This window comes from Leucoraja erinacea, chromosome 2, assembly GCF_028641065.1.
Source record: "Leucoraja erinacea ecotype New England chromosome 2, Leri_hhj_1, whole genome shotgun sequence".
NCBI classification, from domain to species: domain Eukaryota; kingdom Metazoa; phylum Chordata; class Chondrichthyes; order Rajiformes; family Rajidae; genus Leucoraja; species Leucoraja erinaceus.
In genome coordinates this window covers 85,501,257-85,516,038 of record NC_073378.1, presented here as the reverse complement: position 1 = coordinate 85,516,038, position 14,782 = coordinate 85,501,257, and the positions used below count along the sequence as shown (strand labels likewise).

The following is a 14,782-nucleotide window of genomic DNA, read 5'->3' as shown; positions in this document are numbered from 1 at the left end:
CAGATTTAGATATGTGCATCAATACCTACCATGTTTAAGTTTCCACAGAATCTTGCATAGGAAAACCTACATTCCACTGAACTCCAAAAGAGATTGGTTCCTACTTCTTGTTTAAGAGGGAACTGCAGATGCTGGAAAATCGAAGGTAGAGAAAAATGCTGGAGAAACTCAGCGGGTGAGGCAGCATCTATGGAGCGAAGGAAATAGCCAACGTTTTGGGTCGAGACCTTTCTTCTTTTCGCATTAGCCAACCTCTTAATTCGGGGAATCAACCAGGCAAACCCTGTTTCCACATAAAGCCTCTTTAAATAAGGAGACTCAAATTGTGCACAGTAGATCAGATGTGGCCTTCTCAGCTTCCCATATAGTTACTGTAAAACATCATTACACATATTCTACATCTCCATTTCAATAAAGGCAAACATTGCCTTCCTAAGTACATGCTGCACCTGCATGCTCACATTCCACATATCATATACAAGGACAACCAGATCACTTTATACACTGGGCTCTGATCCCTCTTCCATCTTGCTTGTTAAAATGCATTTACCTAAATATGCCCCATTTATTCCCAATGTGTTTTCTGTTTCTTACTCAAATCTGTCCCAGCTAAGGTAGCACACTAATGCCTTGAGTCCTTACTCCGTGCATTTGCTGGCTAACCTGACCCCTTATTGAATAAATCATGTTTCCTTGGAACAATATTTTTCAATCAAAAATGATTGATCTGAAATATTCTATATCCCAAACTTCATTTTACCTGTTGTTTTTATTTAAAAAAACAGCTTAATTTTCATTTGTCCTTCCTCAGTTTAGCCAACTTGCTACAAATATTTCAAACAGAAACGAAGGGAATATTTTGCCAAAGGTGACAGGGTGTTGCCGGAGGAGAACAGGAGTTGCCTACAAATACACAAAGGTGAGGTTTGCTCTTTTTTTTTTTGAACACATTAAGTGGAGATATTAGGACACCAAAGCCTGCGTGTGAGCAGTTGGTATCTGAAACAGGCTAAATGGGGGGAAAAAACGTTTTCATTCATCAATAAGAGGTCAATCCACAGATGATGGCTCTGGGCCTGTACTCGCTGGAGCTTAGAAGAATGATGGGGAGATTTAAATTGGGAAATTGATGAGGGTAAAGTAGTGGATGTTGTATATATGGACTTCAGTAAGGCCTTTGACAAAGTTCCTCATGGAAGGTTGGTTAAGAAGGTTCAATTGTTGGGTATTAATGGTGGAGTAGCAAGATGGATTCAACAGTGGCTGAATGGGAGATGCCAGAGAGTAATGGTGGATGGCTGTTTGTCAGGTTGGAGGCCGGTGACTAGTGGGGTGCCACAGGGATCTGTGTTGGGTCCACTGTTGTTTGTCATGTACATCAATGATCTGGATGATGGTATGGTAAATTGGATTAGTAAGTATGCAGATGATACTAAGATAGGTGGTGTTGTGGATAATGAAGTAGATTTTCAAAGTCTACAGAGAGATTTAGGCCATTTGGAAGAGTGGGCTGAAAGATGGCAGATGGAGTTTAATGCTGATAAGTGTGAGGTGCTACATCTTGGCAGGACAAATCAAAATAGGACGTACATGGTAAATGGTAGTGAGTTGAGGAATGCAGTTGAACAGAGGGATCTAGGAATAACTGTGCACAGTTCCCTGAAGGTGGAATCTCATGTAGATAGGGTGGTAAAGAAAGCTTTTGGTGTGCTGGCCCTTATAAATCAGAGCATTGAGTATAGAAGTTGGGATGTAATGTTAAAATTGTACAAGGCATTGGTGAGGCCAATTCTGGAGTATGGTGTACAATTTTGATCGCCTAATTATAGGAAGGATGTCAACAAAATAGAGAGAGTACAGAGGAGATTTACTAGAATGTTGCCTGGGTTTCAGCAACCAAGTTACAGAGAAAGGTTGAACAAGTTAGGTCTTTATTCTTTGGAGCCCAGAAGGTTAAGGGGGGACTTGATAGAGGTCTTTAAAATGATGAGAGGGATAGACAGAGTTAACGTGGATAAGCTTTTCCCACTGAGAGTAGGGAAGATTCAAACAAGAGGACATGACTTGAGAATTAAGGGACAGAAGTTTAGAGGTAACATGAGGGGGAACTTCTTTACTCAGAGAGTGGTAGCTGTGTGGAATGAGCTTCCAGTGGAAGTGGTAGAGGCAGGTTCGATTTTATCATTTAAAAATAAATTGTATAGGTATATGGACAGGAAAGGAATGGAGGGTTATGGTCTGAGTGGAGGTAGATGGGACTACGGGAGAATAAGTGTTCGGCACGGACTAGAAGGCCCAAGATGGCCTGTTTCCATGCTGTATTTGTTATATGGTTATATATGGTTATAAATTAAGATCATAAAAATGTTCAGCCAAGAGTTTCACATCTACTACTGAACAACGAGTTCATATAATGCGTTGACTGCATCACGTTATTTTCCAATCAATTGCAATTGCATGTGGAGTCAGCCAGTTATGAAGAACAGACTTGTGTATCCTCTGTGCATTTAAATGCATGGCCAGTCTCACAATGTGACATTCATAATAAATGTACTGGAAAATGAAAAGCATGACTGAGGTAACAACAAAACATAATTAGAATTGCATTACAACAAATATGAACCAAAGTCCTAGTATCACAGCACAGATACTTTGGCCCATCATCTCCATGCCAACTCTTTGCCGTCTATACTATTCTGATTTGTGCACAGTCCATATCTTTCCATCCCTTGCCTGTACAGATGTGCCTAAATATTCATTAAACAGCGATTGTATCTAACTCCACCACCTGCTCTGGCAGTATGTTCCAGATATCAACAGCTTTATGGCGTAAACAATCTTTCCCCTCAAATTCCCTTTGAATTCCTTCCTCTCACCTTAAACCTATGCCCTCTGATTCTGTCTATCTATTTAATCTATATATATTACTAGACTAAGTGGGCTCCTTTGGGTCACATTCTCACACGGGAGGGCTGGTCCCCCAACGCAATATTCCAACTCTCCACCAATTCAATACTGGTGGCCAGTGGGGGGGGGCTTTCTTGAATGCTATTATGGGTTTTGTGGACCAAAGGGACTAGTTTCCAGAGGGCTAGTATGGACATTGTGGGCCGAACGGATTATTGGGACTCGCAGTTCAGTCAGTCACAGCTGGTGGGCTGGCAGTTCAGTCACGGCTGGTGGGCTGGCAGTTCAGTCACGGCTGGTGGGCTGGCAGATCAGTCACGGCTGGTGGGCTGGCAGATCAGTCACGGCTGGTGGGCTCACACACACACACACACCCTCACACACACACACACTCATACCCTCACACTCATACCCTCCATCACACACACACACAGCCGCACCCACACGCTCCATCTCACACACACACACACTCCATCTCTCACACATTCACACCCACACGCTCCATCTCACACACACACACTCATACCTTCCATCTCTCGCACATACCCTCCATCTCACACACACACACCCCCTCCATCACTCTCACACATACTCTCACACACACACACACACACACCATCTCTCCATCTCTCTCACGCACACAGTCACACCACAGTCCATCACTCACACCCTCCATCGCACACACGGGACATATATATATCACAGTAAAGCACTCCTGAATCTACTCACGCGACTGAGCGTGGCCTCCAGACTGAGCGGGTCATCTGGAGTGAGAGGGACATCCGGAGTGAGCGCCACTTCCGGAGTGAGCGCCACTTCCAGTGTGAGCCACGGTTTGTAGTGTAGACTCACAGTCCAGTCAATCAGCACGGCAATAGACAATAGGTGCAGGAGTAGGCCATTCGGCCCTTCGAGCCAGCACCGTTATTCAATGTGATCATGGCTGATCATCCCCATTCAGTACCCCGTTCCTGCCTTCTCCCCATATCCCCTGACTCTGCTATTTTTAAGAGCCCCATCTAGCTCTCTCTTGAAACTATCCAGAGAACCAGCCTCCATCGCCCTGTGAGGCAGAGAATTCCGCAGACTCACAACTCTCAGTGAGAAAAAGTGTTTCCTCGTCTCCGATCTAAATGGCTTACCCCTTATTCTTAAACTGTGGTCCCTGGTTCTGGACTCCCCCAACATCTGGAACACGTTTGGAAGTCCTTAGCTGACTTCCAAAATACATCAGCCCACACATGCTTCTTTCATACTATAGATGAATGATAGAGAGCAGTTTTACTCCCCTGAAATCACACTGCCTCAAGGCATGACAGAATAAACATGATGAAAAAGTATTCAGAACAAATGAGAGGTCTAGCAGTAATATTCAAACCAAACATGACTGCAAGTTAGAAGAAGTTGCACACTAAAATATAACACAAACAACCATGTATTTAATAATAAACAGGTAAATATAAATTCTTACCTTATCAACGGAACTGTTTTCATCATTTACCAAGGACACCTTCCTACTGTCATGCTTTGTTTTGATCAGTCTCTTTGAAGTTTGTTCTCTCAACAATGTGGCATATCCAATGTGCTCATAGATGGGATTTGTGGTCATCTTTGAAATATACTCAGATGCTTTAGTTTCTATGTAAAGTGTTATCAAGCCATCAGTCACTAGATCGTGGATCGACTCAAATCGCTTCTCTCCTACAAAGTGCTTTCCATCATAGAATAATCTGTAGTTTAAAGTCTGATATCCAAATCTACAAAGAGAAAATTGAATAATCAATGATAAGCAAGATTCCTGAATCCATATCAAACATATCACAAACACTGGTAAAAAGACATCACAAATTAAAAAAATTACGGCCCTGTCTCACGGTGCGAGTCCACCCACGAGTGATGCCGAGTGAAAGAAAAAAAATCACACTCGTGGTTGTCTACGAGATTCCAAGTTTATGTTCACGAGTTTAAACGAGTTCCCATGTGTATGTCTAAGTTTGCCGTTTACTTCTCATTTCTGCAATGTACCAAGTTCCTCTCACGAGTTACCACGTTCCTCTCCCGAGTTACTCTTGAGCCAGCCATGAATGAAGGTCTGTTTTAAGTATCAAATAGAGGAGCTGGACAGCATCTCATACAGTAAGTATATTCTGATTCAGTATTGAAAGTTATTCAATTTCAGAACTTATCTAGGCAGGTTCTCGGCCCCACACTCGCTGCTATTGTGCAGCAAGGAGGTGGTGGCGCCGAAGCAACAGTGTTAAAGAAGACAGCTCCATCCTGCAACTTTGAGTTAAAGATAGAATTCAGCGCGGCCGCATCTATTGATGTGACCTACAAAGGGAAAATGCACACCGGCCAGTGCCTGAGCAGTTATACTTAGGACTTGTTTGAAACACGCATCACGTAGTTAGAATACCAGTGGGCGGAGGTTTGCTATATTTTAATTGAATTTACTGCCAGGTCTACACACTGCGGGGAGATGGGAGATGAAATATTTGAATGTGGACGGATGTCTCCGCGCCTGCTCGTTCTAAGCGGAATATATGTTTAGTTGCTTTTCAAGCCAGGCTTTGGTTTTATTCCTTGTTTGTGTTTATTCGCACACACTTTTCGTGTGTGAGGGTGTGAGAGGTCCATGTCGGGTGCTGGCCGGCCGCAGCCACAGCCGCTGTTCTTTCACATCAGATTGTTGGGAGACGGAGCTCAGGGTTCGACTCCTGAGCTGCTTTGGTGCCCAGGCGTGAGTTGAGGTGGAGGGAGGTTGGGTGTGGGAGGGGGGTGGAGGTATACGTAGGTGTCATTAATCTGTCTGGGGTGACAAGACTCTTGGGTTAGGCTGGGATCATTCTCTGCTCTCATCTCTCTCTTTCTGTGTGTGCATTAGCAGGGGGAAGAGCGGTCTACCTCGCTGGGGCACAAGACTTCTGCCGCCTGCCCCTTGCAGCCATCAATTTGTTTGTTCCTTTGGTGTGCCTCATCTGCCCTGCTCCCATCCCAGTCCTGCCCCAGCTCTCTGCCCCATTCTCTTGGAAATGTCGCTTCTGCTGCTGTAACAAGGAGGGGTCCGGCTGGCTGGCTTGGTGGGTAGGTGGGTGGGTAGGCAGGGAGGGGGAGTGGGTACAAACCACCAAATCCATTCTCAAAAGTTGGGCAGAGCCGTGTAGAACTCACTTTTCTCTCTACTTCATATACGTGGGAATCCCCTCAGTATGGTCACTCAGCGGGGCAGGCAGCATCTCTGGAGAGAAGGAATGGGCGAAGGGATGACGTTTCCAAACTTCTGCTGCGTCTTTGTGTTACTCCAGCACTGTGTGTTCACTTTTTGTCAACCAGCATCTGCCCTTTCTTGTGTATGACATTATTTGTATCATGTGGCAGTTGATTGTCGCTCCCTACAGTTTCCCAGGGGGTTGGGACGGGACTGGAGTTGGGAGGGAAAGGTTGGGGTGACTTAGTACGGGAGACAAAGTGTAGGAGAGGTGTGACCGACTGTGAGCCTTGTGTTGTGCTGATGGTTATCAAGGAGAAAGTGTTGTGGCTAATTTGTACAGATTGTGGTCTGTTGATGATCTATTCGATTTAGCACAGTACGTTTGAGATAAAGTGTGAATGTCATAGAAACATAGAAAATAGTGGCAGAAGTAGGCCATATCACAAACACTGTTTGTGATCATATTGTATTCGTTGGAATTTAGAAGAATGAGAGGGGATCATATAGAAACAGTTACTGTTTGCCCTTTTTATGTCCCATTAACTATCCAATGAGACAGAATTTGTGTATTAGTGTAGAAGATGGAGGATCATGTGAGATGCCAATAAATGAGTTTAGAAATCATCTTTGTTCTACCTATAGTAGGTATGTTACAAAACCTACCTGAATCGTGTCTGAGTATCTGCCCCACCCCGTGTGCGCGATTCTGGCGCTGTTTAGAGGGGGCGGGTATAAAACGCGATTTTTACTAGGCTGTTGCAATCGAAAATGTTCAGACTAGTAAATCATTATCGGAAAATCGCTGAAAGACCCCGTCGCAAAAGGTATTATTAGTTTTTATGGCCTTGTATAATAGTTATAGTAGTTTAAAAATCACTCTCTCAACCCGCAACCTCTCGCAGCCCCAAGGTTTTATAAAGCAAACAATTAAAGGTATGTACCTTATTTTTACATTAAAAGGGGCTTCTTAAGAACCCTGTATATAAAGTTTTCTATAGCGAATAGTTCATTTTGGGCTCTTTATATCCCGCAGTATTTTTCTGGGCATTTGAGGGCACAAATCCAGCGCAATGTGAACGTTCTAAACCAGCGCGTTCACAGGAACCCACTAGAAAGCTGATTTAAATTGACTTTAATTTCAAGAGTCAAGAGTCAAGAGTCAATTTAATTGTCATTTGGACCCCTGGAGGTCCAAACGAAATGCCGTTTCTGCAGCCATACATTACACACAAATAGACCCCAGACACAACATAATTACATTTAACATAAACATCCATCACATAACTGTGATGGAAGGCCAAAAAAACTTATCTCTCCACTGCACTCTCCCCCCCCCCCGATGTCAGAGTCAAAGTCAAAGCCCCCGGCTGGCGATGGCGATTGTCCCGCGGCCATTGAAGCCACGCCGGGTGATGCGAGGTCGCACACCGGGTCTTGGTGTTGGAGCCCCCGGTGTGCGCTCGCAAAGTCCCGCGGCCGTTCCAGCCGCGCGGGGCAATGGTGTTAGGCCCCGCTCCAGGAGCTCTTCAACCCCGCAACACGGGCTTAGAATTCGCCGTTGCAGGAGCCCCGAAAAAAAATTATGGTTCTCTCTCCAGGGATCCGCGCGGGGTCATCCGAGCCGTCCGCAGACCCGCAGTAGCAGCCTCCGATTCAGCAGCAGCAGCGGCACAGGCATCGATAGCAGCAGCAGCAGCAGCAGCGGCATAGTGCAGCGCTCCTCCACCACTCCACCCGTTCTTGTTCTCGGCCAGCTCCGCGACGGCAACGGTGAGTCGGCACCAGAGTCCCCGGCTTTATGAGTTGGAGGCCGAAAGCTCGTTGCGGCCTCTGCAAACTACTGAGACCCGACGAGAAATGGTCGGGTCTCCAAGTGCAGGGAGAGATTCAAAGTTATTGTTTTAAGCCCCCTGACGTAACCCCAACCCCATCCCCCCAAAGCACACCCCAACATAAAATAACAAAAACTACATAAAAACACAGCACAAAAAAATAATAAAAACGCGGACAGGCTGCAGAGGGCTGCTGTTGCCCAGAGCCGCGCCGCCTGCCGTTTCAATTTACAGCAATTGAACACTAAATTCCTTCCATTTGGCCTATAAATTGATGTAAATGAGATTTAAAAATCATGTTTTATTGTGATTATTATTTGTGAATATTATTTGCACACTTAGGCTATTTAAAAATGTTAATCATTTATTAAGAAATGGATAGATGTTTAGATCTAGTAATTGAAGTTTGAAATTAGCTACAATTGGGTAACTAACTAATTATATGCTTTAATTTCAGGTCCTCCAAGTAAGATTATTTTATATTTGTTTCAGAATGGTTCAATCTATGATAACTGAAAATTTCATTCAGTTCTCTTAATTTTTAAGAAGGTTATGGGCTTTTGACTGTCCTCAATCACAGCTTTTTTGTTATGTCCATAGAAAATCAATAGGGAACAAGATGCTAATTTCCGAGTATGAAAATGGCCATAACTTTTTTATTACTTGAGATATGAAAGTGAATTAGGTGTCAAATTAAATTTATTGTTATGCTTTATCTGATGGGATAAATTGCAGACTTGATTTTTTTTAAATCTCAAAATTTTGTAACATTGCTACCTATAGCCCTTAGAGCCTTGTGGGTGCTTAGCTTAGAGATGCTTTATCTCACCTCACCTTGCATTGTAGGAATGTCGCATTGTATGAGGAAGTGTGCCTGTCTTTCGAAAACAATTTTCTCTTCAAAATGAGGTTATTGCCTTATTCATTTTTTTTTTTTTTTTGGTAATTTGGCACTGACAAGTTACCACCTGGTGCAAGCCTGTTCTGACATAAATTGGACACCTAGGTCAATTATTAAACAATGAAATCATTAAGGGGTGCTGGAACTTTCCACCAAATATATGTCCTATAGCTTCCCGGGTAATAATTGTTACCAGAAGGTATTATATCTGAGCTGCTGATAAACTGCAAGTTGACAGGGCTGTCAGTAATTGGTAATCAGGAGGAGGAGGAGGAGGAGGAGGAATCCTTGGGCTTATTTTGGCCTGAAAGTAAGAAATGCCAAGAAGTCCCGTGTCACTTTGGGGACATAGCATAAACACTACTACTTTCACTGTTGGCAACTATCCTATATTGAGATGGGATGCACCCCAATTAATAAGAGGCATAGCCAGGAAGAAAATACACACAAAATCCAGCTTGTTTCTATTCATAGATACTAGAGGTCACGTTGAGAAGAGTGTAAAATATAAATATCCCGAGTTAGAAAACAAGATAAAGAAACCAATGTATGTAACAGATCAATTCTCTTTTTTTGAATAAAAATAACATGGTCAGTTTTTGGCACAGCGAACATAACTTACCTCAGAGCCAATGTGTTGCTACCTGGCTGACGTTGACTCTCTCTGATGAGATAAGCTCCCTCGACTCCACCAAGCTGTTCATCGGCCTGCTCACGAGATATCATCCCGTGGAACCTGAGTAAAGAAAATCAATATTTTAAAAATTACAACAGCACACAGCTCCAATTGTCATTTGATACTAGTTTTCACAGGATTAGACAAGATCTACTTAAAAACATTTCAAATCATAATTAATGTACCTCACATTGCGATATGCAAGTTCAAACCTACTCTCCATGTGTTTTGGGAGATAAGGACAATCCATTTAATAAATTGGCTAACTTTTGGTAAACCCATTAGGTCCTGTTGGCAGCAATGAACAACAAGACAACTTCACATTCTCCATGTCTGGGTGTAGTCAACTGAGCGGTGGTCTTAATATTGGTCATATATGAATAATTAAGGAATCTTTGATGCATAGTACGTATTCTCAAATGACAATGCAGCATGTCAAGTGAACATAAAGACAGATCTCATTTGCAAACTGAACTAACAATAGAGTTAGCAAAGATTGCAGTGTTTGTTCCACATTGAATAGTTTTGCTTGAAGGAACAGAAACAACATTTTTCAATTAAGAAATGTTGCAAATATCTTACTTTTACTATTAAAAATAAAAATTACCATGGGAGGGAAACTGCAACAACCTTAATGGCCATGCATCACTCTAGATCTGACTCAAAATCCCTTGCAAGCTGTGAAAATGAGGTTTTGTAAAACAAACAGTGGATGGCAGCAGGTGCTGAAGCAACATCGGGGGGGCACGGTGGTGCAGCAGGAGAGCTACTGCCTTAAAACACCTGAGACTCATGTTTGATCCTGACTGCGGCTGCTGGGTGTATGGAGTTTCTATGTTCCCCCCGTGACCATGTGTGTTTTTTCTGGCCACTCCGATTTACGCCAGCAGTCCAAAGATGTACAGGTTTGTAGGTTAATTGGCTTCGGTAAAATTTTAACTAGTCCCCAGTGTGTTGACTTGTGCTAGTGAACGTGTGATTGCAGGTCGGTGTGGACTCAGTGGGTGGAAGTGCCTATTTCTGCACTGTATCTCTAAAGTTTAAAAGCTTAAAGAGAGTCTACAGAGGTATTTATCCCCAACAGCTCCAGAGCTCTATATCTGGATATCTGCACGATATTACCCATACCAGCAAAAAGGTTTTTCAGTCAGCTACCCACAAAAACTTCAAAAGATACATTGTTCTTCCTAACATTTAGCAAAAAAAAATCTCAAGGTCTGGAAAGTGGTGAACAGAAAAAAGATTCAAACCATGGTGCATATTATACAAGTACTATAAATACTATATCTTGTCAACAGACTTGTTGATGGCAACACATTTTACTCTCCAGGGAAATAAACATTTTCAACCAATCTTTTGTAAAAAGTAAAAAATAAATAAATAATTTACTTTAGATGAATTAAAGACGTTACCATTGAACACACACATCTACAAAGCTCATACATAATTCCCATATTATTAATTTATTCCTATTACACTATTTATAAATTGCAGATGTAGAAGAATACTGCAATATAGCTATTACAGTGTGAAATGAGGGCAGCACGCTGGTGCATCTGCTACATCACAGCACTTGAGATCCTGACCTTGGGTGCTAACTGTGCGGTGATTGCAAAATCTCCTTATGAACATGTGGGTTTACCCCCAGTGCTCCCATTTCTTCCCAGATCCCAAAGATGTGCAGGTTTGTAGAACTAGTGACAGCTGATCGATGGTAGGCATAGACTCTGTGGGCCAAAGGGGCCATTTTCAGACTATTTTTTCAATCAATTTGAATTAAAGCAATGGCAAGTAATATATTTTGTTGTCCTTCACTGTAAAACAAGACAATAACACAAAGAAATGGTGCTGTTTTGCAAAAATGCACATTTTCCCCAAAATTCCATCCTTCTAAATAATTGTACAATTAAGGTCTTGCAATGTGTTGGAATTGTTGCATTTATGACAAATTATTTCTGTGTTGGTACAGAATGAGTACTGACATTACAGAAGTATCTGTAACAGAAGTATCTGCCATGTAGCATGGACGTTACAATATGAAAAGTTGCATTTTTCTGAAGTCAACAGGTTAAACATGAAACATCACTACATATTATAATAGAACATTGAATGAAAGTATTAAAAACCATGCTTCAATAAATTAAAACGCTTACAGTGCTGTAAAGCTGTTTGGTTGGCACCAACGCAATTTACATTTTAGCTTTCAACTAAGAGAATTATTTTATGCATTTAGAAATTACTTGTTAAAAATTAACGAAACAAGAGAAAATGGGCAACATACTCTCTTCCATAGTACTTTGGTCTGTTTTCAACCTGAAAGCAAAATCAAAGAAAGGTTATTAACAGAAAGTGGCGACTCAAGTCCATGTCTGAGTTTTGTAAAAGCAATCTATTTGATCACCTCTTTCCTTTCCCAATAGACTTCTATTCCCAGATGCTTTTGAATGTGATAAGCAAATTTGCCTCAACTCCTACCCCTTACAGTGCCATTCACTGAAAACTGTCTCTTCAAGTTAATTTTAATTTTATTTATCCAATACCTTCATTGAATATCCACTGGTTCTAGTCCTTTCTGCACATTGCAGTTCCTTTATCATCTCCATACCCTTCATGATTTTACCCACATTAGAATCTCTCCCAACTCCCTCTGTTCTGCGAAAAATAATGCCAGATTATCCATGTAACAGAAGTCCTTTATCGTTAGAATCATTTTGGTAAATCTCCTGCATCCCTCAAAAACTTTTACATTATTCCTAAAATATAAAGGCTGGAAATGAATGCAAGACTTCAATTGTGGCAATATTAGTAGTTTATAACAATTGTTCATGACTTTCCTTCTCCAATTCCCAAGCCCCAATTCCTGCATATATTTTTAACCACTTTTTCAATCTGCCCTGCCACTTAAACCCTTATTTCCCCGCTGTCTTCTCACCCTTTAGAACTACACCCTCTAGAATCAGGCCTTGGAGAGATAAATTAGATAAATTAGTCACCCTACTTGTAACATAAATATTGCTATTTTCAAGTCATACTTTTTAATAGTGCACATCACAAACCTAGTGCCATCTATTGAAGTGCTAGAAGAAAATTGGAGAGCACAACTTCTTTGTGACCTTTAGTACTGCATAAAAACATAGCACCCCAGCTAAGCCATCTTGAACCAGGGTCACACTTAAAACTACAGGTAGGTAATTTACAACAAGAGCCAAGTGTAAATTTCCTCACAAAGAGCATGATAAATCTTTGAATTCCCTGTACTGGAAGGCCATGGCATCTCAATCATCAGGTTTATTCGAAACAGAAATTGATAATGTTCTGAATATGATGAGAATCAAAAGACACGGAGAGAGGGGAGAAACGTGATGTCAAGATAGAAGATCAGCCATGATTTCAGAGGGCGGTGGAGGCAGGTTCCCTGGATGCTTTCAAGAGAGAACTAGATAGGGCTCTTAAAAATAGCGGAGTCAGGGGATATGGGGAGATGGCAGGAACGGGGTACTGATTTGGGATGATCAGCCATGATCACATTGAATGGCGGTGGTGGCTCGAAGGGCCAAATGGCCTACTCCTGCACCTATTGTCTATTGTCTGTTCAATGCATGGTGGAGCAAGCTGATAGCAACAAATGGCCTTCTCCTCCTCCTGTTTAAGATCATTTGAAGATACACAAAAATGCTGGAGAAACTCAGCGGGTGCAGCAGCATCTACGGAGCGAAGGAAATAGGTAACGTTTCGGGCCGAAACCCTTCTTCAGACTGATAGGGGGTGGCGGGGAGAAGGAATGAAAAAGGAGGAGGAGCCCAAGGGCTGGGGGATGGGAGGAGACAGCTCGATGGTTAAGGAAGGGGAGGAGACAGCAAGGGCTAACAAAATTGGGAGAATTCAATGTTCATGCCCGCCGGATGCAAGCTCCCCAAGCGGAATATGAGGTGCTGTTCCTCCAATTTCCGGTGTTGCTCACTCTGGCAATGGAGGAGACCCAGGACAGAGAGGTCGGATTGGGAATGGGAGGGGCAGTTGAAGTGCTGAGCCACCGGGAGGTCAGGTAGGTTCTTGTGGACCGAGCGGAGGTGTTCGGCGAAACGATCGCCCGACCTCCGCTTAGTCTCACCGATGTAGATCAGCTGACATTTAGAGCAGTAGATGCAGTAGATGAGGTTGGAGGAGATACAGGTGAACCTCTGTCGCACCTGGAACGATTGCTTGGGTCCTTGAATGGAGTCGAGGGGGGAGGTGAAGGGACAGGTGTTGTATTTCTTGCGGTTGCAACGGAAAGTGCCCGGGGAGGGGGTGGTACGGGATGGAAGGGAAGAATTGACAAGAGAGTTGCGGAGGGAGCGGTCTTTGCGGAAGGCAGACATGGGGGGAGATGGGAAGATGTGGCGAGTGGTGGGGTCATGTTGGAGGTGGCGGAAAATGACGTAGGATTATTTGTTGTATGTGACGGCTGGTGGGGTGAAAGGTGAGGACTAGGGGGACTCTGCCCTTGTTACGAGTGGGGGGATGGGGAGAGAGAGCAGTGTTGCGGGGTATGGAAGAGACCCTGGTGCGAGCCTCATCTATGGTGGCGGAGGGGAATCCCCATTCCCTGAAGAATGAGGACATTTCAGATGCCCTGGTGTGGAACACCTCATCCTGGGAGCAGATGCCGCGTATACGGAGGAATTGGGAGTAGGGGATGGAGTCTTTACAGGAGGCAGGGTGGGAAGAAGTGTAGTCCAGATAGCCATGGGAGTCTGGATTTGTAGTGGATGTCGGTCAGAACCGTAAGTTCATTTGAAAGTAAGTTCATTTGAATGTGCGTGCAATGTTGCAGAAGATCCATGAGGTGGCAGCAAACACTAATTTCTATCAAAGGTAGCAGTAACTGCAGCTCATCAAGAGCTGGGTATCCAAGGTATTTTATTACATACTATTGATTTGTAATTGTGACTGATTCTTGATACTACAATCTAAATGTGAAAGGCATTAATCACCACCATGTCTGTGCATGGAACCATTAATACAGAGATCATGCTAAAGAGGATTAAAGTGGTGACCCGCAAGTATAATGCTGACGGAGGCATAAACAAAAATCAAAATTACTGATCCATGGTAGAAGAGTTAAAGATGACTGAAAACTTTTGAAAATGTGGAATGGGAATCAGAGGCTCCGTGGGTCTACTGGGATTTCCAAAATATCGATGATGACCGAAAGCTCTGTCAATAATGATGTAATGGGAAAATTAAGGTAATGGAATGAATCATGCTTAAAA

General features: G+C 43.0%; 1 protein-coding gene across 1 annotated transcript in view; it reads right to left on the bottom strand.

Moving 5' to 3' along the window:
* The window catches only part of chn2 (chimerin 2), a 251,788-nt gene that overhangs the window by 88,920 nt on the left and 148,086 nt on the right, over positions 1 to 14,782 (bottom strand). Inside the window, exons 4-6 of the mRNA XM_055660074.1 lie at positions 11,809 to 11,840; positions 9,474 to 9,587; positions 4,379 to 4,664 (exon numbers count right to left, since the gene is read on the bottom strand). Of these exons, the coding sequence (XP_055516049.1) occupies positions 4,379 to 4,664; positions 9,474 to 9,587; positions 11,809 to 11,840 (432 nt within the window). The remainder of the gene's footprint in view (positions 1 to 4,378; positions 4,665 to 9,473; positions 9,588 to 11,808; positions 11,841 to 14,782) is intronic.